The following is a 26,053-nucleotide window of genomic DNA, read 5'->3' on the forward strand; positions in this document are numbered from 1 at the left end:
GAGGGGGGCGAGTCACGCGATTTCCGGGAACCCGTCAGGAAGGGACATAAACAAAACAAACCCCGAAGCCGCATGGAGGGTCCGGGCCGGAGCGCGCGGGGCGGCGCCCCCTGCTGAGCCCCGGCCGCCCGGTGAGTGCCGGGCGCGGAGAGGGGGCGGGGGCGGACGGGCAGGGGGCGGCGGGGCTGTGGGAAGGGATGCCCGGCTCCTGGGGAGGAGAGGAGGGTGCCCGGCGGAGGGAGCCCGCCGCCCGCTCGGCTCGGGGGGGGTGTGGCTGCCGGTGGTGCGGGAGAGCCGCTGTGCTGCGCGGGGGGTGTCCGGCTCCCGGAGCCTGGTGGGGGGTGGGTCGGGCCCGATGGCTGAGGGGCTGCGGAGGGGACGGAGCGCGGGCTTAGCGGCGAGTTGGCGCCGTCCCTTCCAACCCCCCTGTCCGTCGGGAGCGGCCCGCGCCTTCGCAAGGAAAGTGAGTCCGGCAGCGAGCGCCGTAGAAACGAAAGCGCCGTCCTGCCGGGGGAGACCGGTCCTGCTGGTTGCGCGGGCGGAGGGGCTGCTCGGCTGCCCGGGTGTGCGGCGCCGGTGCAGGAGGGCTCGGCGGTTCCTGCGCTCTCTTGCTTTTCAGGCTCGTACTCGCCTCCTGCGCTTTCGACCTGTTTGAATGCTCGGGGCGACCCCGGGGGGCGACCTTGGGGGGCGTGGGGTTTCTGTGCCCGGGGCGCGCCCGTGTCCAGCGGCGTGGCTGCGGTCCGTAGGGAAGGCTGCGGGTTTGGGGGAGGCGGAGAGGGGTCCCGGGCCGGCGGGCGGCGGGGCAAGGCGGCGGGAGGAACTCTCCCCGCTCCGGCACGGCGTTTTATGTAACTGACTGGGGCGGGGGAGCACGGAGGTTCACCGGCCGGGGGTGAGCGGCAGCCCCGGCCGCTCGGGAAGGGGCTTCCCCCGGGCAGCGAGGGGTGGGCTCCGGGGGACGCCGCGCCGGCCGCCCCCAACCCAGCCCCGGCGGGGGCCGCAGGGCGGGGACTGTCTCCCGCGGGGCAGGGGAGCTCTCGGCGCCCTTCCCGCCACTCGGGGTCGCGGGGGGAGGCCAGCGCGGGCTCCCAGTGCCCCGCAGAGCGGCGTCCGCGGCTCGGCTACGCTCGGGGCTGCTTTGGGGGGCCCGGGGCCGCGGCCGGTCCCCTCCGGAGCGGCGGAAGGGGGTTTGTTTACATGTCGCCTCACCCTAGCTTGAAAGGACCGCTGGGCGGGTGAGCGGCGTGGGCGGTGACCAATGGGAGCGCGCGGGGCTGAGGAGCGAGCCATTGAGCGGGCGGGGAGGGCGGGGCGGGGAGGCGGTGGCCGGGCTAGGCTGCGCTCCGCGCTGGCTGGCGGGGCGGCCATGTTGGCTGGGAGGTGTGTTAGTGGGTCAGGGGCGGGGGCGCGATGTGGGCCGGGGCCGCCCGGGCCGGGCGAGAGCTTGCCGCGGGAGGGATACGGGGGCTGGAGCGGTGCCCGGTGGCTGCCGAGGGTGCCCGCGGCCCCGTCCCTCCGGAGCGCTTTGCCTCAGGGCGTCTCTGCCTTTTGGGGGTCGGGCCGCCGGTGCCCCACACCGGTTCTTCCCCCCCGCGTTCCCGCCTCCTGCCGTGAGGCAGTTCCCACAGACTTGACTTATAAAATATCGATAACTTCCCCGAGATGCCGCTGGGTGTGTCAGTGGCGTTCAGCGTCCCCCCCACACGGGTCTCCCGCACCTCTCCGGGAGGGGTTGAGTTCGCGCAGGCTGCCGAAAGCCCCCCCGCCCCGTCTCACCGGGCATCGAAGCCTGGGCTTTATTTCCCCTCCCTGTCCCGAAGGTCCACGGCGTGGATGTTATTTTAGGTAGCGATGGCCATGGTTATAACTGGTGTGCCCCAATCTCGTCCCCGTGAGCTGGCAGTGGTTCAGCGTGGCGAGGCCAGCCCACGGTGGTTCTCAGGGCATCGTCTGATGTCACTGGTCGGATATCAAAGATAATGCAATGACCAGAATTCACTGTGTCATGCTCCAGTATAAAACACAGGCTCTTTTTCAGGCTTCTCCATGCAACAGGCTGAATGCTTTCAATCGTTCAGCTATGCCTGCTGAAATGTTAACTTCTTGTTTAAAGTAAGCGTAATCTTTATGTTGTAGTCACTTGAGAGTAACTTGTTGAAATCATGCAATACATAACCTGCAAAACCAAATCAGATTCTGATACTATCTTTCGGACACTTTAAAATGTTTTAAAGATGGTGATAAAAGGTTGGTGAGCCTTTGGCCTAAGGTCACTTAACCAAGTGGCTTCTAAGCTTCCCTGTTTGGAGTGTTAATTATTATTATTACACGTCTGTTTTCGTAGTAAGAATTACAGAGGGGCAGACATAGACGTTTTAGAAACTTGGTCGATTTTTATTGCTGGCAACTTAGAAGTCAGAATTTCTATGGGAAATATGTTGGGTGTTTGTTTTAGCAGGAAAGGTTCCTTGTGGAAATATCAGTGCTTAGTGATGATACTTTTTAGAGGCATGAATAATAACTCAGGGACCTGTACAGCGCTTTGTGTATAGTAGTTTACCTGAGCAAAGAAAGAATTTTTCTGTGTTCGATGGGAGTGTTAACTGATGAGAGAAATCTGCAGCAGGGGCATCAAGCCATTGAACATCTTTGCTATGTTTGTTTTAATAGTGAGAGTGGCAAAAGAGCTGTTTGAAGTCCCTTCAGCATTAGCAGGAATTCACTGGGAATAAATAGAAGCTTCTGTCCAACTAATAGATGGATAGCGTGGTATAAATAAGGGAATGCACTGGTTTAGATTCCCATGACTTGCATGTCCATGTTGTATGGTTTGTGAAACCCAATAAAAGTTTGATAAGGATATTTGGCACTTCATAAAAAGTGCTTTGAAGTTGGCATTGGCTTGAAAGTCAAGCCAAAAGTTTTCTGAATTCACAGATTTTAAGGTTTAGATCTTGCTATGGTAATTTCCCTGATTATATTATTATATTTAAAAAAACCTCTCCTTCTATTCTTGAATTCTTATGCTGTTGTTTGTTTTTTTTACTTTTGGGACCATTTTGACTGATGCGTTTTTCTGATTTGTTGCTGGCTTTGAAGAACGATAACCCATTTCTAACAGAAGTATAACAAAAACATAGTCTAACAGTATGGAGAGTAGGCTAGATTGTACCATTCGCTTCATCATAAGAGGTTTTTTTCTGGCAACTATAGAATTAATTTTTTTCTTACCCTGAAAGACTGCGCTGTCAGAAAAAAAAATACAGAAACAACCATCATGTAGGGTTGTAGAATACTGCTGGAGCCTGTAAGCTAAATTGTTGTAGTTTTGCTTTTGTTTTCTGTCTTTGCTTTGGCCGCACGCTGCTTCAAGGGAAATCTCTGGCTAAAAAAAAAAAAAAAAGAAAAGAAAAAGTTAGTCTTACTGCTAATTCGCTTGTGCAGACAATTCTCCAAACTTTACAGTGGTATTTTAATAAAGGTTTGTGCAGTACATATCTTAGCTATAAAAAGTTTTTTAAATTAATTTAAGTGTGTTAATATAGTTCTAATAAGTTTAACATGCTGCATGTCCTACTCCTGGCACTGAAATAATAATAAAATCTCAGTCTTTGTTCCAGAATATACAGAAAAACTAGCACTTTCAGTAGGAATATATTATTCTGGGCATAGTTGTTATCAAGTAGGTAGATGCAATATGTTGTTTGTTGATTTAAAAAAAAACCAGGGTTTTTTTCCTCTGCTTCTTGTATTATGATCAGTTACTGGCATCTGCCTATTTGCTTATGCTGTCGTGCTGAAGTGGGATACCCCTCCAGAGCTGGGTAGCTGGCATTGGTATGTAGGGATGTTAATTCAAACAAAGAACGTAGTGCTGTATTCTTTTTGGTAATACATCAGCTCTTTTATCTGAGGTGTTGCGTGTGTGATTGGAGACCAGAGCTTCTGTTTAGTGGTATCACTTCCAGATCTTGAAGTCTGGCTGCTGTGGGCAAGCAGGATTAGAAAAATAATATTGCGGGGGGGAAGGGAAAGTCAGCAGAGGAAAAGGAACAAAGACAGTGAAGTAGCAGTTTCCCTCTCCTGCAGGGAAGAGGCTTAAAAGAAGTGAAACAGTTTTTCTGTCTTCAGTTCTTTCAAATGGCAGTGCTCCATCAAACTTAGGATCTGGGTGTCTTAAGCAGCTGGTGTTTGCTCTCCAGGATAGAGAAAGCAAAGGGCATGTGTTAGATGCTTACGCTGGCATTTTAATGAAATACATCACTGAGAAGGTAGAGGGACTTGGCTTCTTTGAATGTGCAGGTGAATGAGGCTACAGTGGGTCGAAGCAGGGGAAGACCTTTTATAAGAGTGTCTTTGCTCACCTGCTATGAAAAACATAACCAAAAAAAAAACAAACCCAAAAGAAAACTTAGTGTCTTTGTGGTGGGAGAGAGAAGTAGAAGATTTTTTTTAAGTCTGGCTAATAATTGAAGAATCATGTAGAAAGAAGGAAAAAAAAATTACAATCAGCAAAACTAAGAAAAATACGTTCTGTGCTTGAAGACAGCACTGAGTAGGCTATGTTCTGTAATAGGACACAAATTGGCACAAACTGTGGAAGGAAAAAAAGTTTTAAGAGAAGCGTAGGAGAGCTGCTTGCATCTCTAACTGTAGTACTTCATAAAATATCCAGATACAGCAAACACTCTGTAGTATATAATGGTTCTTTTAAAATACATGGCATAATTTTTGTGCATTCACCAAAATTCAAAGTTTGGCATTTTGAATGTTTTAGGCTGAGTTAGAAAAATGTAACTTTGACAAACTGTGCTGTGTGATGCAGTCACCATCCTGAAAAGTGTAATTGTTCGTGTAATGTATGTACAACAAGCATTTAGCCGCTGTGATAATAAGCACTGTACAATCAACAAAATGGTATAGCGACGCTCTGTGTGCTTTCCAAATTGTACAAAACACACATCTGAATTGAGACAGAAATAGCAACTTTAGTTATAGCTACAGTACAAATGATTCATACAGGTGACTGAGGAAGACTTTCAGAGTTGTCAAGCTGAAAGCTGGCAGTTTAGGTTTTTCTCTTATAGGGACTTCTTTGGAGTTTTGTTGCAGAAAGGTGTTTTACTAGTCCAGGGAAGTGGCACATGCACGGTAGCTGCCATGTGTCTCCTTTATGCTGCGTGTTTTGAGTTGAGGTCCTCCTGTTTGCCAATTTAAGTGTACTGCTGCACCAGTAATGTCATGTAATAATCCTGACATTAGATTGTTTGAAATTCAGTCTTCCTGGGCATCTTGGGACCACTGACAAACTATTTGATATGTGCATTTTCAGAAAGTAAATACAAATGCAGAGAATTTTTATTAGGATTTTTCATTAGATTAATGAATTATTAACTCCGTAGAACAGTTTTTGGTTACTTACTGATGACTGATGGGTTTTTTAACCAGCGTATATATGCACGCCTCCATCAGTACCCCAGATTCTTAAATGTTAGATGAACATAGCAGTTCCTGAGATGTCTTGCTCTTCCTCACACCCAGATCAACGAGCAAGCATTCTCCCAGGAGCAGGGGCGCAGCTCTGCACTGATGTGGCTCAAGAATCTGCAGATGCAGAACCAACTCAGGGACTGGTTCCTTAATCACCTTAATCTGATTTAACTGCAGGCTGCTGCCAAAAGGAGTGGCAGCACCCTGCCTGGTGCCTCGGGCTGTGTATTCCACAGTGATATTTGAGTTCAATATACATAATATTCCACAGATATTTGAGTTCATTCAAATCTGTATTCGTTACAGATAATGTAATGACAGTACTATTCTGTTTTAACTCAGTCTTCAGCAGAGAGAGCCAATAATGATAAATTCTGTAAAAATGGGACTTCAGCTGTGGTCTACAAAGTTACTTTGCTTCACAGCAAGTTCAGATTTTACATCTGTGCTTCCATATGTGTCGTTGACTTCTACGATACATCTTAATTTACCAGTTGATGAAAAAATACTCATAGTTAAGTGTGAACACTGGGAGTCTTTTAATGAAGATCTTGATGATTGTGGGAAATTTAGAAAGCAGTTGGAAGTAGGTCTGCTTTGTTGGGAGCATGAGGGCTGCAGCTCCACAAGGCAGTGTCTTTCTTTTTATGGCCTCACCATGTTTCCTCCCTTCATAGCAGCGCTATCAAGAAAAATCTTATGTTGTGGAATACTTGAATAGAACCTAATGGGATTCAAATCACATTTAAATATTAATATTACAGAATGTCAAGAATGAAATATAAAGATAATTAGGGGAACCATGAGATTAGCTGATATACTGCTTTGACCCAGGAGGATATACACTGTCATTCTTAAATGGTGCTATAAGTTTATAGCTAAAAGATTACTGAGATGGTAAAAGTATTTTGAATGTTTAATATCTGTTTTGAGGATTTGTAAATGATCCAAAAGCTACCCCGTCCTGACGCTTGTAAGCGTTGGTCAGTCGTTACTGAAATCAGTGTCAGTACAGATTAAGTTTCACCCCACTTTCCTATTTGTGTGTGAAGGATAGAGGAATGATTTGAGGTATGTGTTCTAACAAAAATATAACAAAGAATAACCAGTAAAGAAGCAGCAAATGACTCCTTTCTTTCCCATTTATATCATGTAGCGGCAGAACTTTGACAGCCTCCCATGTGAATGCAGATGGTGGTGGTGGTGTTCTGGTGTTGACGTCAAAGTGTTAATGTGATGTTCTGTTGAAAAAGACGTCAGTCTCTGCCGCTCTGTACAGACAGAAAGTCAGATACTGCTCAGGTGTAGATTGGTATTAAAGATGCTACCCTTCCCGTGTCTTTCTTTGCACATGAGAACAGTGTTTATTTGCTTTAAAGAACAGGCCCTTTCTGCTCCATCAGGCCAGGTTGAAAAGTGAATTAGTCATTTGTGCCACTTTAACAGCACAGGAAGGACTGTACATAGCTGCGGTGTAGCCTTTGCTGGGTGAAGGAAGATGGGGGTTGTTGAGGCATGTTTCCCTGTGACACAAACATAACTTTAAATGACAATTAAGGTAAGTAGGAAGAGTTCCCTGGAAGTTTTAGAGTAGGAAGAAAATTTTATCAGAAGGAACTGGCTCTTACTCAACACAGAGCCCTACAAGAAATGGCTTGCTTTGGCAGTGGTAGCATGGTTTTACTGAGAACTTGTGTATAGCTGGACTTGTAATTGTTATTCTTTATATTCTAGCCGATATTTGAAAAGCAGTAAGTTTTGATAAGTGAAGACTTTTTCGCATAGTGTCTGTTTTTCCCCCAGTCTGATGGCATATGTGCTGAATATAACAAGAGCTGAGATACTATCTGAAAGTAGGAATAGTCATGGGGATGCTGTCAGGTGCTCGTGGGAGGAGGGTTCTGAGCGTAGCTCCGCTGTAGGAGAACACTTTTACTTTATTATTGGTTTTTCAAAATAAGAGAATAAACGTAGCCCGAGCAGATTGCACTAAAGTCTGACTTACAAGCAATGCTGAGAGGAGAATTCTGCTCAAAGAAACAAACACATTTTAACTGATAATGCTGAAAAACTCTACAAGTATGATGGTTCAGTTTTTTGATTATGCTCCTCTAATGCTGCTTTTTTGTTAAAGAGACTTTTTACAGAAGGGTAGGGAACTTGCAGGCAAGCAAGACAGTAGGAAAGCAGCATTCTTAAAAACAAAGTGGTTATATTAGATACTAAAGTATTATACCATGGGCAATTTTTTGTTATTGTTTTTGATATAATATTGTTCTATTTTACTTCCTGTTACTTATTTCACGAGTCTTTTGTCATACTTTCAGTGTAGATATAGTTACTGATGTTTGTGCTAAGGTGCTTGCTTTTCTACAGTTCAGTTTTTCCTTATGTTATTAAAAAATGCAGGATTAAGCAGGATGTGAGGCTCGGAAAAGTCTTTAGATATACATCTGAAGTAGCACTGGGTCTACAGAAACTACTGAACTGGTAAAATTACTAATAGATAAATTGGACCAATTTCAACATGTGCCTTGCTTGAACTTAATAGAGAAGATAGTTTATTGGGCAGCTCTGAATTTGGCACAATTTTTAATTTATTCTGTTGAGGAAGTCTGTCTCGTCCCTGCCTCTGCTGCTGGACGGTGAGCATGTTTGCTGTAATCCCTCTGCCACTAGATGTTGCTGTGTGAGTGATTGATATAATCTTATTTGATGCTGGGTGGATTAATCTCTTAAGAAAAGGAGGAGATATCGCCGAAACAGTATTACTGCCTATTCTGAAATTAGTATTTTGAGATATTTGCCTGAGACGTTTTTAGAATTTATTGTCTCTGTTATATTAGTCATAAAGATTGTTTCACTCCTGTGTACCCAGCAGTATGCTAGTCATTATGTCCAATTAGGCATGCTTTTCCTTCCATGTCTAGAGAGCTCGTGGTCTCAGTAGTAAGGAAAAAAGGCAACAAAATGTAATTCTGCCAAAAAAAGTTTTTGCAGGATCTTTGTTCTGTAGCATCTGTGGCTTTTCATTCAATGAAAGATGGCAGGGAAAGAAAATTACTATACATTCCAGAATGAGGAATAATCACTTTTCATGGGAAATTTTTGTCTCTGCTTCGCTTTGGCTGGTTTTTAAGCATTACCTTTCTGGTGAAGGATTACTCACCTCCTTGGGATTTTGCTGCGTTTATTCTACACAGAAGTCTACAAATAGAAGAGCTCCATCAGGGTGAACTAAAGTTATCCTAAGGAAAAATTTCGTTGCATGGATTGTGTAAACTCACTGAGACTGAAGTAAAGCTGGAAAGGAATCTACAAGTGAATAAAACAAGAAGTTTGGAATTGGATTTGGGGAATCTGGGCTTGGAAATGCCTCAGGTAAGTCTATCGTGATTTTATTTGCTTCTGTAAATAATTTAACTTCCTTATTTAAAAAAAAAAAAGGGGGGAAGTTTAAATTTGACTGGAGAATTTTAAGAGATTACATGGTGTATATTTTATAGGGTCCCAGTAGTGTCTTTGGTAGAAGCGATGTTGCTGCTCTTGGTACTGTATTGGTTCACACAGCAAGATTCAGCAAAGTTGTTGTCTTGATGAGGGTGGATGCCTGGAGAGCAGCCTTTTATTACTGCAGTGATTCACACACCAGCACACTGAATGACTTTCAGTAGTACAGTGTTTCTCCCTTCCCAACCCTCAGGGCGAGTGTGTCTAGAAGAGAAATAGAGGTCTGGAATTCAATGTAGCAGAAAGCCTTGCTGCCCATTCCCTGCATGCCCAGTCACCCTGCTTAATATTTTTTTGCAAAGTTCCACTTTGTTCTCAAGAGATACAACACTCTTGATTTACTTGTAATAAAGTTTGCTTTTGTTACGATATCAGGTGGAAGTTTTATGAGTTCTAATGGTTCTAAAAACAGTCAGCACTGCTTCAGTACAAAATGGTTTGTATTAGGTGAAGGCCCTGCAAGCGTGTAGTGCCTATTGATACTCACGGATCCTGCCAGTACTCATTCTCTTCTACAAATGCTAACGTATCCCTAAACTTGGCAAACGTGTGAGAATTTCAAACCAACAAAAAAGAATGAATGAGCAATGCTCTTGCAGCTATATGATGAATACAAATGTGTCCTTTGATTAGAGCTGCATGTTGTTAGCTGCTCTTAAAGCATTCTCTCGCGCTGAGAAATGACATGCTTATCTGTGTAGGTAAAAACCTTCCAGAGGCAAGTATAGCACAAGTTAAGAGACTTGGATGAAATGGCAATTCTCTTTATGTTTTGTTGAAGAAAATAATATGCCTTTTTATAGCATGCTTCAAACGTCAGTATCAATTTTGTTGTAGCCCAGTGTGAGTGGAATGGACCCTCCTTTTGGGGATGCCTTTCGGAGCCATGTGTTTTCAGAGCAGACTCTGATGAGCACGGATCTCTTGGCAAGCAGTTCAGATCCAGACTTCATGTATGAACTGGTAGGTCATCTTTCTGTGTGCGTACATAACTTCCTTTCCTTGCTAATACCCTGAGTTTGTGTAGTAATAAAGGGGTATTTGTTCAAGAATGCTCAAAGATTATTCATTACTATTAGCTACTGATTAGGAAAGAGCCTAACTGCTTGTCCAGCAAACGTGATGCTTCCTCAGTAGAGGCTTGGTGAAGCTGGCCATCAGGAGAGGCTTGATACACGAGTCTCAAATAGAGCTGTGTTGACGTTATGTAATGGTGCTTGAGACTCTTCCTTACAATCTTTTCGGCGAGAGCAGCTATGTGCTACTGCACCCAAGCTGTCAGTGCAGGGGAAGCAAAATAAAAGTTGACTCATGAGGTACTTATACTGGCATTCTTTTTTTTCTTCCCCCCGCCCCCCCCCCCCCTTGCATCAAAGCAGAAAGGTAGCTCATAGTTGTTAGTTGATCGTGTTAGAATGAGGTTTTCCAGGGACTGGTAAACTTGAGCATATTCTGTTAAGCACACAGCAAAAATTGATGTAGGTCAATAGAGACTAGAACAGCTTGCCTGTGGTGTCTTTCTTATTTTAAATACATGGATACTGGTACTAGTCTGGTTCCTGATGACCAGATGAATTTGCAGTATCAGAAAAAGAATCCAGCAGCATTTGACTTGTATCTTTAGCAATCTCTTCAGAAGGATCTGCTGCTGAAGCACGGAAGCTGGACTCCATTCTGACCCTCAGAAGAAGCTTGTAGTTGGAAGTTGAGGTACCTTCGTGTGTTATCACTCTCTTGGACTTCACTGGAATTAAGCTCACCATACTAGATAAAGTACAGGACAGAGATGATTGATACGTTTTTGTATTAACTTTTAATTTGTCTTATTATGCACAGGACAGAGAAATGGACTATCAGCAAAGCTCCAGAGACAACTTACTTTCAATGGAGGACTGCAAAGACCTTGAGAACTTGGATTCTTTTACAGACATCCTGGATAAAGAAGCTGCTCTCACCTCAAAGTGGGAACAGTGGGACACCTACTGTGAAGACTTAACTAAGTACACTAAATTAACCAGCTGTGACATTTGGGGAACAAAAGAGGTGGATTATTTGGGCCTTGATGACTTTTCAAGCCCTTACCAAGATGAAGAGGTGATAAGCAAAACACCGACACTGGCTCAGCTTAACAGTGAGGACTCCCAACCTGTTTCTGATTCACTCTACCCTGATTTGCTCTTTAGTGTAAAACAAAACCCTTTAAATCCTTTGTTACCTGGCAAAAAAATTGCAACCAGAGCAGCAGCCCCAGTCTGTTCCTCCAAGAACGTTCAGGCTGAGGCACCTTTGTCGGACTGTGTTCAGAAGGCAAGCAAACCTGCGACTCAGCCTGCTTCCAGTACACAAATCATGGTGAAGACCAATGTGTACAATAACGAAAAGGTGAACATTCATGTTGAATGTAAAGACTATGTTAAAAAGGCAAAAGTAAAGATCAATCCTTTACCACAGAGCAGACCAGTGCTGAGCCAGACACATGCTGATGCAGCAAAGGAAAACACCTGCTATTGCGGTGCTGTAGCAAAGAGACAAGAAAGAAAAGGAATAGAGTCCCCGCATAGTCACAGTACGCCTCCTGTTTTGCCTTTCAAAGAGACTCAAGAACTGCTCCTCAGTCCACCCCAGGAAACCCCAGGGCTTATTGTGGGGGAGAGCAGTCTTTCCGCCAGCACATCAGTGTCAGATTCTTCACAGAAGAAAGAAGAGCACAACTATTCTCTTTTTGTAACAGACAGTTTGGGTGAACAGTCAGCCAAAGGAGACCCTGAGGAAGATGAGGATGATGAGGACGATATTGAAGATGAGGACCACGATGAAGGATTCGGCAGTGAGCACGAGCTGTCTGAAAATGATGATGAGGAAGAAGACTATGAGGATGATAAAGATGATGACATCAGTGATACTTTCTCAGAACCAGGTACCAGCAATGTCGGGCTTTGTTAACATGGAGGTTAATGGATTTGTCTGCCAAGTGGGGAAAAAATGCTTCTGAATGCTTTATAGTTACAGATGAGCAATGCTGATCTTAAATTATGAACTTTCATCACAGATTTTTTTACATGCTTGGCAAAATGTAATTAATGAAAACTATACAAGGTCTCTATTGCCCTGTTTCAAGAAAAACTGCATAAACTGTGGTCGTGCAACAAAAATAATAGAGAATACAGGAAACCTAGCTTGTAGCCTGAGGTTGTAGAGCAGCCACCTAAAATTTTTGTCCTTTTTTTGTGGCTTGATGATAGGATGTGCAGGGCTTTCTAGTGCTTCAGTAGGTTGCTGCTTTGAATTTATCCAGAGTTGTATCTCTTGATAGCTGGTATGAAGTCATAGCCTGAATGAAGTAATTTCATAAGTCCTGCTGTAGGCACAATTTTCCACAGAATCCAAAGAAAATACCTACCACTGAAACTAATAGAACTGTTTCTTGGTGGTTTTCAGCAGTAACACTTAGTGGGTCTTCAAAGGATCCTGAATTCTTCTCTTCTGCATGTAGAAATGGAGCCTTAACAACAGAAATAAGAACTAACCTTCACCTAGAAGGTAACAAAGCGGTAATGTGCAAAAATAAAATCCGAAGGAAAAGGGACAGGACTGTAACCAAGTATTAGTTTCACTGTAGAAACTATTATAATATTCACATTTTATAAATGCTTTGTAGTAGAGTATAAGAATTAAGGTATTCTGACATTTGGCAATAAGTAACTTCAGGGGGGAAAGCAGCTGCCTTTTTTAAAAGCAGCTTCCCTAAAGCTTGTCAGTGTTTGTCATAATGAACTCTCAGATTTAATTATTTTCTAAGTAGATTTCCTGAGCTGGCATTAAACTTGTAAAGCATTATGCCCTTTATGTTACTTTTACATGTACATAACACATTTTTGTTAACATTTTTAAACCCCTTCCTCCCTTCTGAATTGAACTCCCTCTTCTTTCTGGGGCTCTGAGTAGCTATTACAGCTCTGCAGTGATTGCTGTGCTGCACGCTGCTTTGCAGCCCACAGAGGTGTGTTGCACAGAAAGCCTGGTAACCTTGAAAAGGAGATGTATTAAAATGCTGGGATTTCAGTTGATGGAATTACATTAACTATTTGCTGTTTGTTCAAATTTTACTGACGTGCAATCGCTCTCGCCTTCTAAATACAACTACATCGTGCAGTACAGTAACTGAGGAACTTGGCTTACACAAGCTTGCTGGAACTTTAAGTGAATGAAGCCATTCACCTCGAGCATGGTGATATTAAAAGTTTCACCATCTGTTTTGATTATATTAAAAGGTAATGTCTCCAGGTGTTTTAAGTATGTCACTCTTGTACTTTCTGTTGCTTTTTTACCTTTACAGTAAAGGTAAATACTATGGATAAAGTTTCTGAAAATAGGTATGGCACAGGAAGATTTAACCTTCCATAGCACTGAAACCAAAATCGGTTGATAAATTTAGAGTGAAGATGTAATTTACTGAAACGAAAAAAGTTATTGAGTATTGCTGACCCTCTGATGTATTTTATACACAGTTTGCTTTTGTTTATTCTTCTTCATGTGTGTTTTTGGAGTGCATTAAGTGCTTTCTTAAAGTGTTAGCGTTGTCTGAGGAAATAGTTAGATATAGTAAACTTCTGGAACTTGGAGAAATAACTAAAAATGCGACCGGCAGTCAGACAAGTTTGGGCCTGTTTTTATTGTTTTTCTTATGATACAGATCTAACAATTTTTGTCATCTGCAAAGGCAATTTATTATGGGAATTACCAGTCCAGGCCTTTTCTAGCACTTAAAACTTTTTTTTGCCATTACTGGTATATTTTACCTATCTCATTTAATAGAAATATTTGTAAATGATTGCTGCTCTCCCATCAAGTAGTCAAGAGATTCCAGAAATGGGAGATGCAACAAGCGATTCGATTTTCAGCAGCACTAGAGAAGAAATACCTGAAAGGGAAAAGTGCTTGTAGTGACACGGTGATTGTTTAAAGAAGTTGCACTGCATCCATTCTGAGCACCTGGGCCATCAACTTGGGGGAAAAAAACCCTCATAAATGGTTTGACAGAAGTTGTATGATTAAATGGTAAAGAGAAGGCTCCTTCTGGTTTTGTTTTGGTGGCACTATTCTTGCTTTTAATCTGATAAGGTGCATAAGTCATGTCTATCCTGTTCGCCATTTTACTCTAACGTGTTCTGATTTACTTAATTTAACCATGGAGAGTTTAAACCTAAAACTGTAATAAGGGATGCGAACAAAGATTTTTAGGAGGGACTTGCGGAGGGCATGAAAGGTAAATACAAGACCCCTTTCAGATTTCTTAGAAGCCCGCCAAAGAAAGTAAGACTGCTATATCATCTTTGCTAAGAGGAGAATTCAAGGAAGCTGAATACGGTGCAGAAAAGCTAAACAAATTTGTTGCACTCCTATGTGTTACAGACTAGGTTAGGACATTGTGCACTAGATTATTCTATGTAACTTTAAAATGATAGCAGGTCAATGTTAGAGTTGAAGGCAGGATGCATTAAGTCAATGTAATTTAGGTTGCTAACTTAATTATGGTTTAAATAAGCAAACAGGAAGTCCTGATTTTAACCTTGTTTTACATTCGTACACATCAGCTCTTAAAGAGATTTGTTTTCATCTGATGGCTTGATTCCGTGTTATCATGAAGATGGGCTAAATTTATACGTATCTGTATAAGAAGTCGCATAGCTTGACATGTTTTTTCAAGTGGAAAGTAAGTGGGGTTTTTAAGAGTACTTTGATACTTACATCAAACAGCATTTCTGTAAAATGGGAGTACAGGTAAAAATATTTATGGTATTTGAAACTAAGTTTAATGTAACTTGTCATCATTTTGGCTATACAAGAAAAAATGTTTTATAAAGCATGTATCATTGTTTGATTTGCCTTTAAAATACTGTCTTTTTAATAAACTAGAGAATCAAAGTAAATGAGTTGATGAAATGATCAGAAACAGATAGGACTGATTTCATCCTTCTGCGCATCTAACTTTTATTCATACTGTGAGTTATGAGGTGAGAGTCAGACCAAAGCAAGAAAGTTTGGTTTTCCTCTTTCAACTGTTTTTTCAAGTGCAAACAGACTAATTGAATGGACTGTTTTAAAAAGAAGAAAGCCGTCTTTGTGCTACTGTTAAAAGATGAAGCAGAGCTCACGCAGATGGGGTCAAGGCTTGTTAAGCTTACAGTTTGTTCAGTGGTTGGCTTTTCTTTAAGCTACATCAGTGTATGTGATGCTTTGAAATGCATTCTTTTTTTAAGTAAATGTAAACTATTATATAGTATTTTAGTACAAAAGACTATGCAATGGTTTGGGGTTTTTTAACCTCAGTATAGGTTGTCTTTATTTTCTAAAGCATAGGTAAGGTTTCAAAACCTGTGGTTTGTGTAATTATGGTATAAATATTTATGCAGTGTGGATAATGGCATCACAGTTTCCATGTACTTCATGAACAGTTCATCATATCAAGTGCATCGTAATATACCTCTAAAATATTGTGTAGCTTTACTGTCGATCACTTCTCTTCATCCCACTAAAGAGGTGAGGAAGAGGTTGAACAGCTTGTGTCCAGATCCCTTCAATTTAGATGGCCTTTTCTGAAGGACTTTAGGTCATTGTCCTGATAACAGAGCCGCCTTCCTCTAATAGAGATGGGTGGTTGATTTATTTCCCAAAGGTATTCAAACTCAAGGAGAAGTCTCTTCAAGAGGAGGAGCTGGACTCGATGATCCTAATGGGTCCCTCCCAACTCAGAATATTCTATGATTGAATAATTTTGCTTTTTTTATTAGTATTTTGCTAATCCATCTTTATTATCTGCTTCTCTTTCCGTGCTTTTTGATTAGAGATTAATTGAAATGTGGAGGCGAGTTAGGATTATGTTCCTGCAAATTCATGAAGAAAATTTAAGGACAGAAGAACACTCTCCAGCAGCTGTTGTCTGTACTTTGCAGTGGTGGGACTGCGGGGGAGAAGAGCAAAAGAGCAATAGAGCTTAAGGGGTCAACATAAGGGGGCTCTCAATGCATAAATAATTTGTCTCTATTCAACTAATGAAGGACAGTCACTGGTTCAACGTCTGTCCCTGGATTTAAGGCAAATACCTAGTTGTAGTTGATGCAGGAAACCAAGTCTATTAGATAATGTAAAACAGGCCTCGTCTGTGGTTTTGCTGTTAACTTGAATGCACAGTCCACCATAAAGGGCTAGAAACAGTTTTGTTAACATTATATAAATGATGCAATGCATCCTTTTAGGGTATGAAAATGATTCTGTGGAAGATTTAAAAGAAATGACTGCAATATGCTCTCGGAAAAGAGGCAAGCGAAGATACTTCTGGGAGTACAGCGAGCAACTAACACCATCACAACAAGAAAGAATGCTGAGGCCGTCTGAGTGGAATCGAGATACGTTACCAAGTAACATGTATCAGAAGAACGGTCTCCATCACGGTAAGAATAGTGTCCTAGTTACAAGTGAATGTCTTTCGTTCTGACACCTTCGGTAGCCCAACTCCCATACTTGCTAGTAGTGAGAAGTTGTGTTTTGGCCATGAAAATAAATCATTAAAACACTGTAAGTCTGTTGCTCGATTGGCAGAGTTCTGCACAGTGTCCAAGGCAGGCACAGTGGACATACAGTAGTAACTTTCAGTGTAGTTTCTTCCAGAGGAAGGTGGATGAATTGAGAATTGTAACTTCCAAGGGCTTTCAGTGGAAACTCCAAGAGTTTGAAGTTTTCTCAGTGCGATGCTGTAAACAGATCGGATGGGTCACTTGACTGATATATACTCCATGTAGCTGTTAGTTTCGGTCTTGCTCGTGTTAGAAGTGCGCTGGAATTGATCTGAGATGCAAGGTTCACGTTAACTGCAGCTTGAACTAAAGGACAAGCAATAAGGCGTAATTGTCTCTTTTTGCACCTCCCTACTTATGTCTCCCACCTATGGAAATGCAGCACAGTGAAGCGGTTAGTTCTCAGTGAATAAACTATTTCTTTAAAATACCCTCTTGGAAACTTCAACCAATTGGTCTAATAACTGTGTTTTATTCCCATAACTTTTTGATTAGCAATTTGCTGTACCGCACACGTGACATCACCTAGAACAAACCACTCTTAGAAATAATGTTTGTTTTCTTGTCACAGGACCTCTTTGGTAGGCTGCTCCATTTGGTTTTGGCTTTGAAGGAGAAAATGAAACCAGCTTCCCTGGTTGTAATGTTAACGTTCCCTTACAGTTGAAAATTATGTCTTTAACATGGCAGTTTATCTTCTGTTAAACCAAAAGATTTTTTTGTTGTTGCTACTTGTAGATTTATTCATGAAAGAAAACATTTTTTTTTAATTTCTGTAGTTTTTTATATGCTTATTTATCTTGTAGTGAAATATCAGTACCTAAAGTCCCTGTCACTGCTCCTTCATATGAAGGTTTGTATCTATACCTGTTACTAAACAACACATAACCAAACACGCCTTGAGGACTCAGGCCCACCAGACACTTGGAGGAGCAAGTGACCTTTAAGTCGGGTCCATATGCAAGGGATTTGCAGGATCAAGCACTACTTAACAGCCAGAAGCTACGGAATATAACACATGCAGGATTTTTTTATTTTCATATACAGATATATACCAAGGTCACCTACTACCTCAGTTAAATCATGCTAAATTACCATCTCTCTAATAAATATTTTTCAGCAGGTTTTGTTAGTTTTATTAACGTTTTCATGCAAGAGTCTGTAACAACTGGCATTTTTAATAGAAAACTACAAAAAGACACATAGCAGTGGCAGAGAACCTTAAGGAACAAAGATTTTGTCTTGAACATGTGTATTTCCTCAGGAAAGCCAGGCCTTAAATAGCTTCAAATACATATAAAAGGGGTTAACTGGCCTTTATGTAGATCATTTAAGCACAGTATCACTGAAGATCATTTCAGTACCAGGCCTCGACGTTTTTTCTTAATACAGAACTTTAGCAATAAGGTTACTTAGGAATTTAATCAACTTGAGTGTGCATAGAGGATGAGAGCAAGTTACAGTTGGGTCAAAACAACAGGGTTTGAACTTGTGACATATGTTTTTCAGCACAGTTGTGTGTCTACTGTCTCTCACATCCAGTAGCCTTGCCAGAAGTATTTCCTCTTATCTGATGTGGATATAATATGAATTATACAAAGCAGTTTGTCTGGAAATGCTCTTTCTATTGTGAAAGGCCATAGGGATCACATGATTCCAGTCCATTCTCTTGTAATGAACAAAGGAACTTAAACTGCACCCAAAAAAAATACATATTTAAGAATGGTTTTTCGCAGATTTGTGTAGGTATTGTGTCACTCCCCGACCCAATTTTCTGCATATTCAAAACAGGAAAATATGCAGCAAAGAAGTCACGAAGGACTGATGTAGAAGACCTGACTCCTAATCCCAGAAAACTTCTACAGATTGGTAATGAATTGAGGAAGCTGAATAAGGTGATCAGTGACCTGACGCCAGTCAGTGAACTTCCCTTAACTGCCAGACCAAGGTCAAGAAAAGAAAAGAACAAGCTGGCTTCCAGGTATATATTAGATAATGCTACATGGATAAGTAAATTTGGATTACTACAACTGAGTTAAGATCTAACTAATTTTTGCCCCAAGAGATCCTGCTTCGTTGTGGCAGTTCCTGCAGTTTGCCTGTTCCCTAGATAACGATGTATTTCCACCGGAAGCTGGCTTACTTAGCTGCAGGGCAAATGATGGATACAGTGATAAAATCCACAAGTGTGAAATATAAGCAAATGTAGGTAGCAGAGTGTTTTTGTTGAAGGTGAGTAGTGTGCAGAAGGAGTGAATAGATGATTTTGTACGTCACAGCGCTGGGAGTATTGGTTGATTGGTTCGTGTGGCAAACAAACACATGCTCTTAGTATTCTGGAATTTTTGTTAGTGTTCTAATTCTTCCCCTCTTCTTACTATAGGGCTTGTAGACTAAAAAAGAAAGCCCAGTATGAAGCCAATAAAGTAAAACTCTGGGGTCTCAACACGGAATATGGTAAATACAATTCTTCACATCTTAATTTTTCTTTTGTTCAGACAAGTCTGTGTTTTTGCACCATCATGTAACCTGGGTCATACCTGGCAGTTTAGAGAAAACAGGGTTGGTACAAACCCAATTTTGTTGGTACAAAAACAGTCCACTCTATAAAGTGTACATAGATTGGGTTACCTGCAGTGTTGAGCTACTTTACAGATGTAAATTATGTAAATTATGCACATAGCGTAAACTTTTGAAAATAAAGTTTACAGATGTAAACTATTACATCTTAATTTTATAGTAAGTGTGACACATTTGACACTTACAGATAACAGTGTGTGGATCTCTCTTGCTCCAGGGAGGATGTGCTGTAAATCCAAACAATTTTTTTTTTCTTTGCAGATAATTTACTGTTTGTGATCAACTCCATTAAACAAGAAATAGTTAATCGGGTGCAGGTACCTAAAGACGACAGAGGAGTCAACATGGAACAAAAGTTGCATGTACTTATTAAAGACACTCTTGGTAAGCAGGAAACTTAATGTATTTGCACGTATGTGAAGAGACATATAATCTATGATACCTTAGATTGCAAACAATTTCTGGAATAGACAAAAGAAGGAAGCGCTTCCTAATTTTAGTTGTCTGTGCCTTTTGGTTGGTTACTAACCAAAGTGCTCTTTGGCTTTGTATTACTTATAGGAATGTACAAATATGTGCAAGGAATAGTAACCTTACAGCACATTTTCTTACCCTCCCTTTTTAGGACTACCTGTAGCTGGACAGACATCAGAATTTGTGAATCAAGTTTTAGAGAAGACTGCAGAAGGAGACCCCACTGGTGGCCTTGTAGGGCTACGAATACCGATGTCAAAAGTTTAAGACATGACTTCAGCAGTTCTCATCAGTCAGATTCTACCTGTGTTGTCAAGTACTTCATTGTAAATTGCATTCTGGTCTGCATGTCAGTTTAGCTTTATGGAAACACTTACCTTTAGGTTCCATTGTTTTTAAATAACAATGTAGTACAACAAATCAAAGCATGATATAAAATGCTTAATAGCATTTTTGGAGCATAAACCAGATAGTTTCAAAGCTGCTTTAAGCTTAAATACAGAGATGAGGATTCTTTTTAAAATTAAGTTATCTAGGACCAGAATATATCGCTTTTATTTTAGAAGTAAAAACATTGTTTTGCTAGTAAAAATTTTTAGCATATGCCAGACATTGTGACAGGTTTATGCTCCAAGTAAAATAAGAGGAAGCATTTTTTTGGTAAAGCTGTCGATTTAGGGAGTTTTTTGTTCCTTTTTTTTTTTTAATAATTGGATTTTCTTTTGTTCTTAAAATACAGTGAGCTTTCTTTGCAACCATTAACTTGTACATAGCACACGTGGCATTAGAGCTAGTGTGCCATATAAGACTTTAATTTTCTGAGCTTAATATAGTATTTAAATGTCTGTGCAAGCAAGAGAAAAAAAGTATATTCTTTGTGCCTTGTATTTTGGGGGGAGAGCTATCAGTATAAGCTGGTAAAGTTTTGTATGAAGAAAACCCTGAGGGGAAAAACCGAGATGTGCAGATGGTAAGATTATAGGTTTTAATGTATTTGTTCCAGCTCTTAAAATTTTTGAATGTATATAGGAATATGTTGAAAATGTAGATATATGCCACAGAGTCTATGTATTGTATAAAAGATGGCTCTAGAAAACTCAATTTCGGTACTTTGGCCGGAAGAAAACAAATACTTGCACATTAATGCGATTGTTTATTTTTGTACCAAAGACAAATGCAACTGATATGGCGAACTGCCAGTCTAAGTAAAGTTTTGCACAGCTTATATGATACTGTACTGAATGTAAAAACAAATGAAAAAAGAAAAAAAAATTAAAGGTCAGGGTTAGGGATCTTACTGAACTGTGAATTTTTTTGTTTGGGTCCAATTATCTACAGAAGGAGCATTCATACATAACAATATTATTTTGCTGTTCTTGTAGTTCGCTTCCATGGTAGATAAGTTGGTGTCCGTCTCGGAGTCTTTAGATCTTTTTTCTCTGCACTTACTGTAGGAGATTTTAATATATTTGGATTTTAGTAAGCTATTGGTAAAATAGTTTTCAACTTTGAGAATTTAAAAAAATATTTAGCTTGTTGTAGTATACTTCCACCAAACAACCAAAATAAAATTATTTTTATTGTAATGTGTATATATGTAAAGAGAAAAAAGAGCTACAAATATCTAATTCCTTAGTTGCCACTTTTCCAGTTGATGTATTATTATGCATGTGATGTTTCCAAGAATCAACACAAGCTTCAAACAAAACAAAAAAAAAATTTATAGACTTTTATATTTTTGTACAGGTATTTCGAAACTAGCTTCTTCGAACTTATATGTGACTTATTCTTGTTAATTCAGTAGTTTCTATGATTGAGGAATATTAACACACAGTTCTTATTTGCTCTTCTGCTAATAAGAGTTGGCTTTGTAGTCAGTGTTAACGTACAGATTAAAAGCTTTAGCCTTTGATGCGAAAGTCCTTTATCTCAAGGCAAGATCATTCTCTGGTTTCATGGACCCCCCCCCTTTTCCTCCTTGTTCTTTCTCTCCCTATTTAAAGATGACAAAACACTGTTTACTGAAAATAGAAATACCAAATATTTTTAAATGTAGCTGCTGAAAAAAAATGCAAAAGTCCATGAAGGCTTTTTCCCCACTCCCTTTGGGGAATTTCTCCACTTCATTTCTAGTTGTCTGAGTTTGTTTGTACTGTGATTCCTTTTTGTTTATAAGTAGATTATTTTTATATCCAAGCTTGTACTATAAAAACAAGTCTAAATCGGTAATAGTGCAGTAAGAGTGGCTGATGAAGGTGGCAGTCCTGCCACATACTTGTGAGTGTGCACACAGCTTACTTTGTATCTAAATATTTTGGAGGACTCAAAAGGGAGGAGGAGGCCAAAATACCACTACTGAGCTGTACAGAAAGTCTTTCCTACAAGAGACTGAACAAATACCCAGGGCAATTTAGGCAAAACTTTGTAAATCCACTTAAGACTTGCAAAATCTGAGTGGAATGTGGGTGTTTTTGTTTCAGGTGTTTTTGTTGTTGTTGTTAGGGTGAGGTGAGATTTGGCTGCTGCTTTACACAGTGGGTCAGATGTATTCCTATTGTAATTATTGCCAACGTTGCAGTTATTCTGGAGATGCATATGGCCCATAAAACCCCGACAGAGAATGTCTCTTGTGAAGTTAAGGCCACGTCTGTACCAAGATTCGAATACTGTTGTTCCTTTCTGATGAATGGTGTTAACGCACTGCTCGGATGCGAGAGGTCCTTACGCCATATCCAAACTGTCGACGAGGCAGCATTTCTAAACATTAAAAGAGCAGTTTTGCAATCGGGTAAAAACTTTTGTGACAAACTGACAAGGTATTGAAAAACCCCTTTTTTACTGCTCGGCAATACTGGGCAAATATAACTTTATAGCTTTTTATTTTTGTCTGAAAACCAGAATATGATTTTGGTCTAGCATTTCAAAGTAGACGTTGAATCCTTAGTGAATTCCATACCCCTGCATTTCAGTGTTTTCTATGTATTATTTTAAGTTAAAGCTTTTAAATAGTTGAGCTTTTTAATGTTGACACTTTATTTTGTACCTATTTATATGTATGTATATCTTAGAAAAGCACTTTGTTTAAAAAAAAAAAAAAAGAAACTGCATTTTATATGATTCCTGCCACTTGCTGCTAACTCTGGGCTGGTCAGAATGCTGCAGCGATACTTGATATAAATAAAACCTGGCAGTAAAATGTAGAGTAAAGATAAGACCTTTTGCTGGTTTAACTTTATCATAAAGGTGACATAGGCAAGCTGTGCAGCTTTACATTTTAACCAGGGGACTCTGTGGCATTTAAACCGTCTAGAAATGGTTGTACTTTAATGCCAGTAACAATCTGCTTCCTCTAGTGTCATTAAAATATATACATTTAGTGTATACTTATCACAAACAAAAATCTTATAAGGGTATAAAAACCAACAAATGTACATGTTTTTGGCAATTGTGGCATGCATTTTTGGATGATCTTTAGAGAAGACCATTTTCTAAAGATTTTCAATGTTCATACATGGTATGTGGATCTTAATGAAGTCCTGGATTTTTTTGTTTGTTTTTGAGTGTAGGCATTGTGAATATTCACTTTTAATCCTATATCCAAAAAACAATTATACATTTTTGATTTAATACAAACAAAAGCTCTTCCTTTTTCTGATACACTGGATTCTCTAGAATTTGTTTCCATATTAAAAGCATGCTGTCATAACTGCTCTTGTTGAGATCTCGCCAGTCTGAACTTAGGTGCCACACTTCGAATTGATGGACTGCTTGTTCTGCTGTACCATGTATGATTCTCGTCCTTTCCTACTTCCTTCATGACAGATGATGATGTGGCTTTATATTGTGCCTTACTTGTACATCTAGGACTAACTGTTTTTCGTTCCCTCTGAATTCTTTAAACCTAACCCTTCTGAAATTGAATCAGAACTGATAGAAGCATCCTCAAGAAAGTCTGGATAGATCTGACTTCAGTTTCTCTCAATAGTCGTCCTTTTGTATTTATACGGAAGACCAGTTTTTGAATGGCCTTGCAAAATGTGGGGGTGCTCATGAAGGGTGTTTTTTAGCCCTAAACCCCTTTTGCTAACGCTTCCTTTTATGGTTTATTGAACACGTGTACTGATATTTGGCGAGTACTTTTTTTTGGATGAGAGAGACTTACTACTAAAGCTATGTTTACGTGTGGATGGGCTGGATTTTCTTATCATACCAGTTGAAATCATTGTGATTTAATGAAGTTGCATTGCTGTAAAGCTGATGTGAGTGAGAATCAGGCTCAGCTGCGTTCAGTTCCTAATTCTTTTATAGATAGACTTTTTTCCATACTAAGAGGGCCAGGAAAAAGTTTTTTTTTAAAAAAATAAATAAACAAAAAACCCAACCCTAAAATGGATGAAGGGTCTTTTAACTAACCTAAAAGCAACCAGACACTTGTGAAATAGTGGTGTCAGTTTTGACTTTATTTTTAAAAAATCCCTCCCCCAAATATTTATCTGATATTTGCCTTCATTAATAACAGTTAGCTTATTCACAAAATATAAAGACTGGACGTGCTTTTCTTTTCTGTAAATCATTTAAACATAGCTATTTTTTTAAAGCTCTAAAAGGCTTTATCAGGAGAATTTCAAAGGGTTGTATACAAGTTGCCTTCAGCAGAAATAGCAAATGCAATTCTGTTGCTCAAACGTGCTTGCTAGTCTTCCTGAAATTCTGTTGAGGCATAACCCAATTATGTACCATGAATGTTAGGATCTGTATTTGGCCTTGAGACCTGAATTTCAAGAATGCATCTAATCATGATTTTATTTTCATTTTAAGTTGGAGGCTTCAGTTGGAATCATCTAGTTAAGTGTGCTGCTAGATGTGGTCTTGGCTTATTGACACAGCCTTGTACACAGCTGAGGTTTATTTTGTTTACCCCAGGGATCGTTTGAAGTACATTTCAAACAGTTACTGCTTCAGTGACTGATTCTTCTTGTAACTGTATTAAGGGCATTAGTATGTTGAGAAAACACCACTCTTAATATCTCCCAATATGAATTGGGATTCTTTAATGTCATTAATGAAAGATGGCACTTTTAGGTTATATCTTCTTTGCAGCATACAAAAATGTCTCTATCTATCTACAATTTACATTTCACAATATGCCATGTTTTTTCCACCAATGCTTCTAGCCTGTTTAAGTGTGTTTGCGCACTAAATTATAATCCTCAGCCTCTTAGACATTCATGAGCTTCCTTCCACGAGAGCAAATACTGACTATGCATTTATTGTCTTTCTAACGAGCTGTGGAGCCAGAGCTATTTTAAGCCACACTTTTCTGTTGGTTTTTGTTTTCATAAAGAAAAAAAAGAAACTCCAATCTTTTTAGATAACGTCAGTGTTCAGAGTTTTTCTTGAGTTAAGAATATTCTGTAGTCGGGTATCTGTGTAAGTCAGATTTGTGTGAGTTACCTAGCTACAATAAGGAAAACTTCTGGATTGGATTTGATATTGGCAAAAGCACACTCCACCCTATCAAAATATTCTGATTAAGAAACAGAACCTAGTAGTACCACTTAATTTTATTAATCTTCCTTATAATGATGGATATTCATACGTTCTGATTTTAATCATCTATGCTCCCACGATATTATGTCCAAGTAAAACTTACTGCTCAGTATTTGTGGTTGGGTGAACTCTTAAGGCTGACGGCATGTGTGGATGTCAGTGGTTGACAAGCGAAAAAAAAAAAAAGGCATTTTAAACAAAACATGGCATCCTGTTCTTCCTATGCTTGGGGTCATGATTGTAATGCTGTCCTTGATATTCTATAATCAACTTCCAACTGGAGCTCAGAAAAACTTACTGAAAGTCTTGTCTCTGTTAAAAAATAAATTTACCTTGTTAAAAGCATGATCTGTTAAGAGTTGCAATGTTTAATGTTGGTTAATAGTTGTGCAGTTTTTATTTTTTTGAAAAGAGGCACAATTAAACTATTGACTTTGTTTACTCTGTCACCCTTGATCCCTAGCACTTCTATTCAGATACAAATTCATCAATGTATGCAACATCCTTTGTAATTTAAAATAAAAATTGTGGAGGAAATACCGTCTGGAATCATTCTGTGCGTGGAGTGGTAGTGAATGGCGCGCGCCTCCTTGAAGTAAATGCCCGTAGTCTCCTGGTATTGTCAGCAACTTTCCTTTGAAAGGGATCATGGATAGGTAAGGAAATAACTTGGGTTTACCCCCCCCACCCCCGGTCAGCACTCAGCTGCCTCTCAAGGCTGCTGGGTCGGCATGGTGGGACCAGCAGGAGAACCTGGACTGCAGCCCACCCCCAGGTCCTCTGGCTGGCGTTCTGCCATGGTGGTCTCCACATTCAACACCTGCTAGCTTTGTCCAAGCCTGGTTTATCTCACAGCATGGTCTTAGGGAAGG

General features: G+C 40.3%; 1 protein-coding gene and 1 long non-coding RNA gene across 7 annotated transcripts in view; one reads left to right on the forward strand and one right to left on the reverse strand.

The window, feature by feature from the left end:
* CREBRF (CREB3 regulatory factor) lies at nucleotides 1-25,721 on the forward strand. 4 transcript variants are annotated; one of them, XM_063349556.1, is made up of 10 exons: nucleotides 1-131; nucleotides 8,697-8,874; nucleotides 9,841-9,966; nucleotides 10,840-11,920; nucleotides 12,442-12,543; nucleotides 16,260-16,454; nucleotides 18,369-18,558; nucleotides 18,961-19,034; nucleotides 19,419-19,541; nucleotides 19,783-25,721. In XM_063349556.1, the coding sequence occupies exons 2-10, from the start codon at nucleotides 8,866-8,868 to the stop codon at nucleotides 19,896-19,898; spliced, it is 2,016 nt and encodes a 671-aa protein (XP_063205626.1). In that variant the 5' UTR covers nucleotides 1-131; nucleotides 8,697-8,865; the 3' UTR covers nucleotides 19,899-25,721. The 4 variants fall into 4 exon arrangements, with proteins under 4 accessions (XP_063205626.1, XP_063205628.1, XP_063205625.1 ...); XM_063349555.1 differs by having other exon boundaries at nucleotides 60-131; nucleotides 8,653-8,874; XM_063349557.1 differs by lacking the exon at nucleotides 12,442-12,543 and having other exon boundaries at nucleotides 63-131; nucleotides 8,653-8,874.
* LOC134522188 (uncharacterized) overlaps nucleotides 16,452-26,053 on the reverse strand; it is a 9,926-nt gene continuing 324 nt past the window's right edge. The window contains exons 2-4 of one of the 3 annotated variants that reach the window (XR_010072962.1): nucleotides 25,722-25,815; nucleotides 19,343-19,478; nucleotides 16,452-16,848 (exon numbers count right to left, since the gene is read on the reverse strand). This is a non-coding gene — a long non-coding RNA (uncharacterized LOC134522188). The remainder of the gene's footprint in view (nucleotides 16,849-19,342; nucleotides 19,479-25,721; nucleotides 25,816-26,053) is intronic. The other 2 variants (XR_010072960.1, XR_010072961.1) reach the window with 2 other exon arrangements.

The sequence above is a fragment of the Chroicocephalus ridibundus genome, chromosome 11 (genome assembly GCF_963924245.1).
Source record: "Chroicocephalus ridibundus chromosome 11, bChrRid1.1, whole genome shotgun sequence".
Classification (NCBI taxonomy): Eukaryota; Metazoa; Chordata; class Aves; order Charadriiformes; family Laridae; genus Chroicocephalus; species Chroicocephalus ridibundus.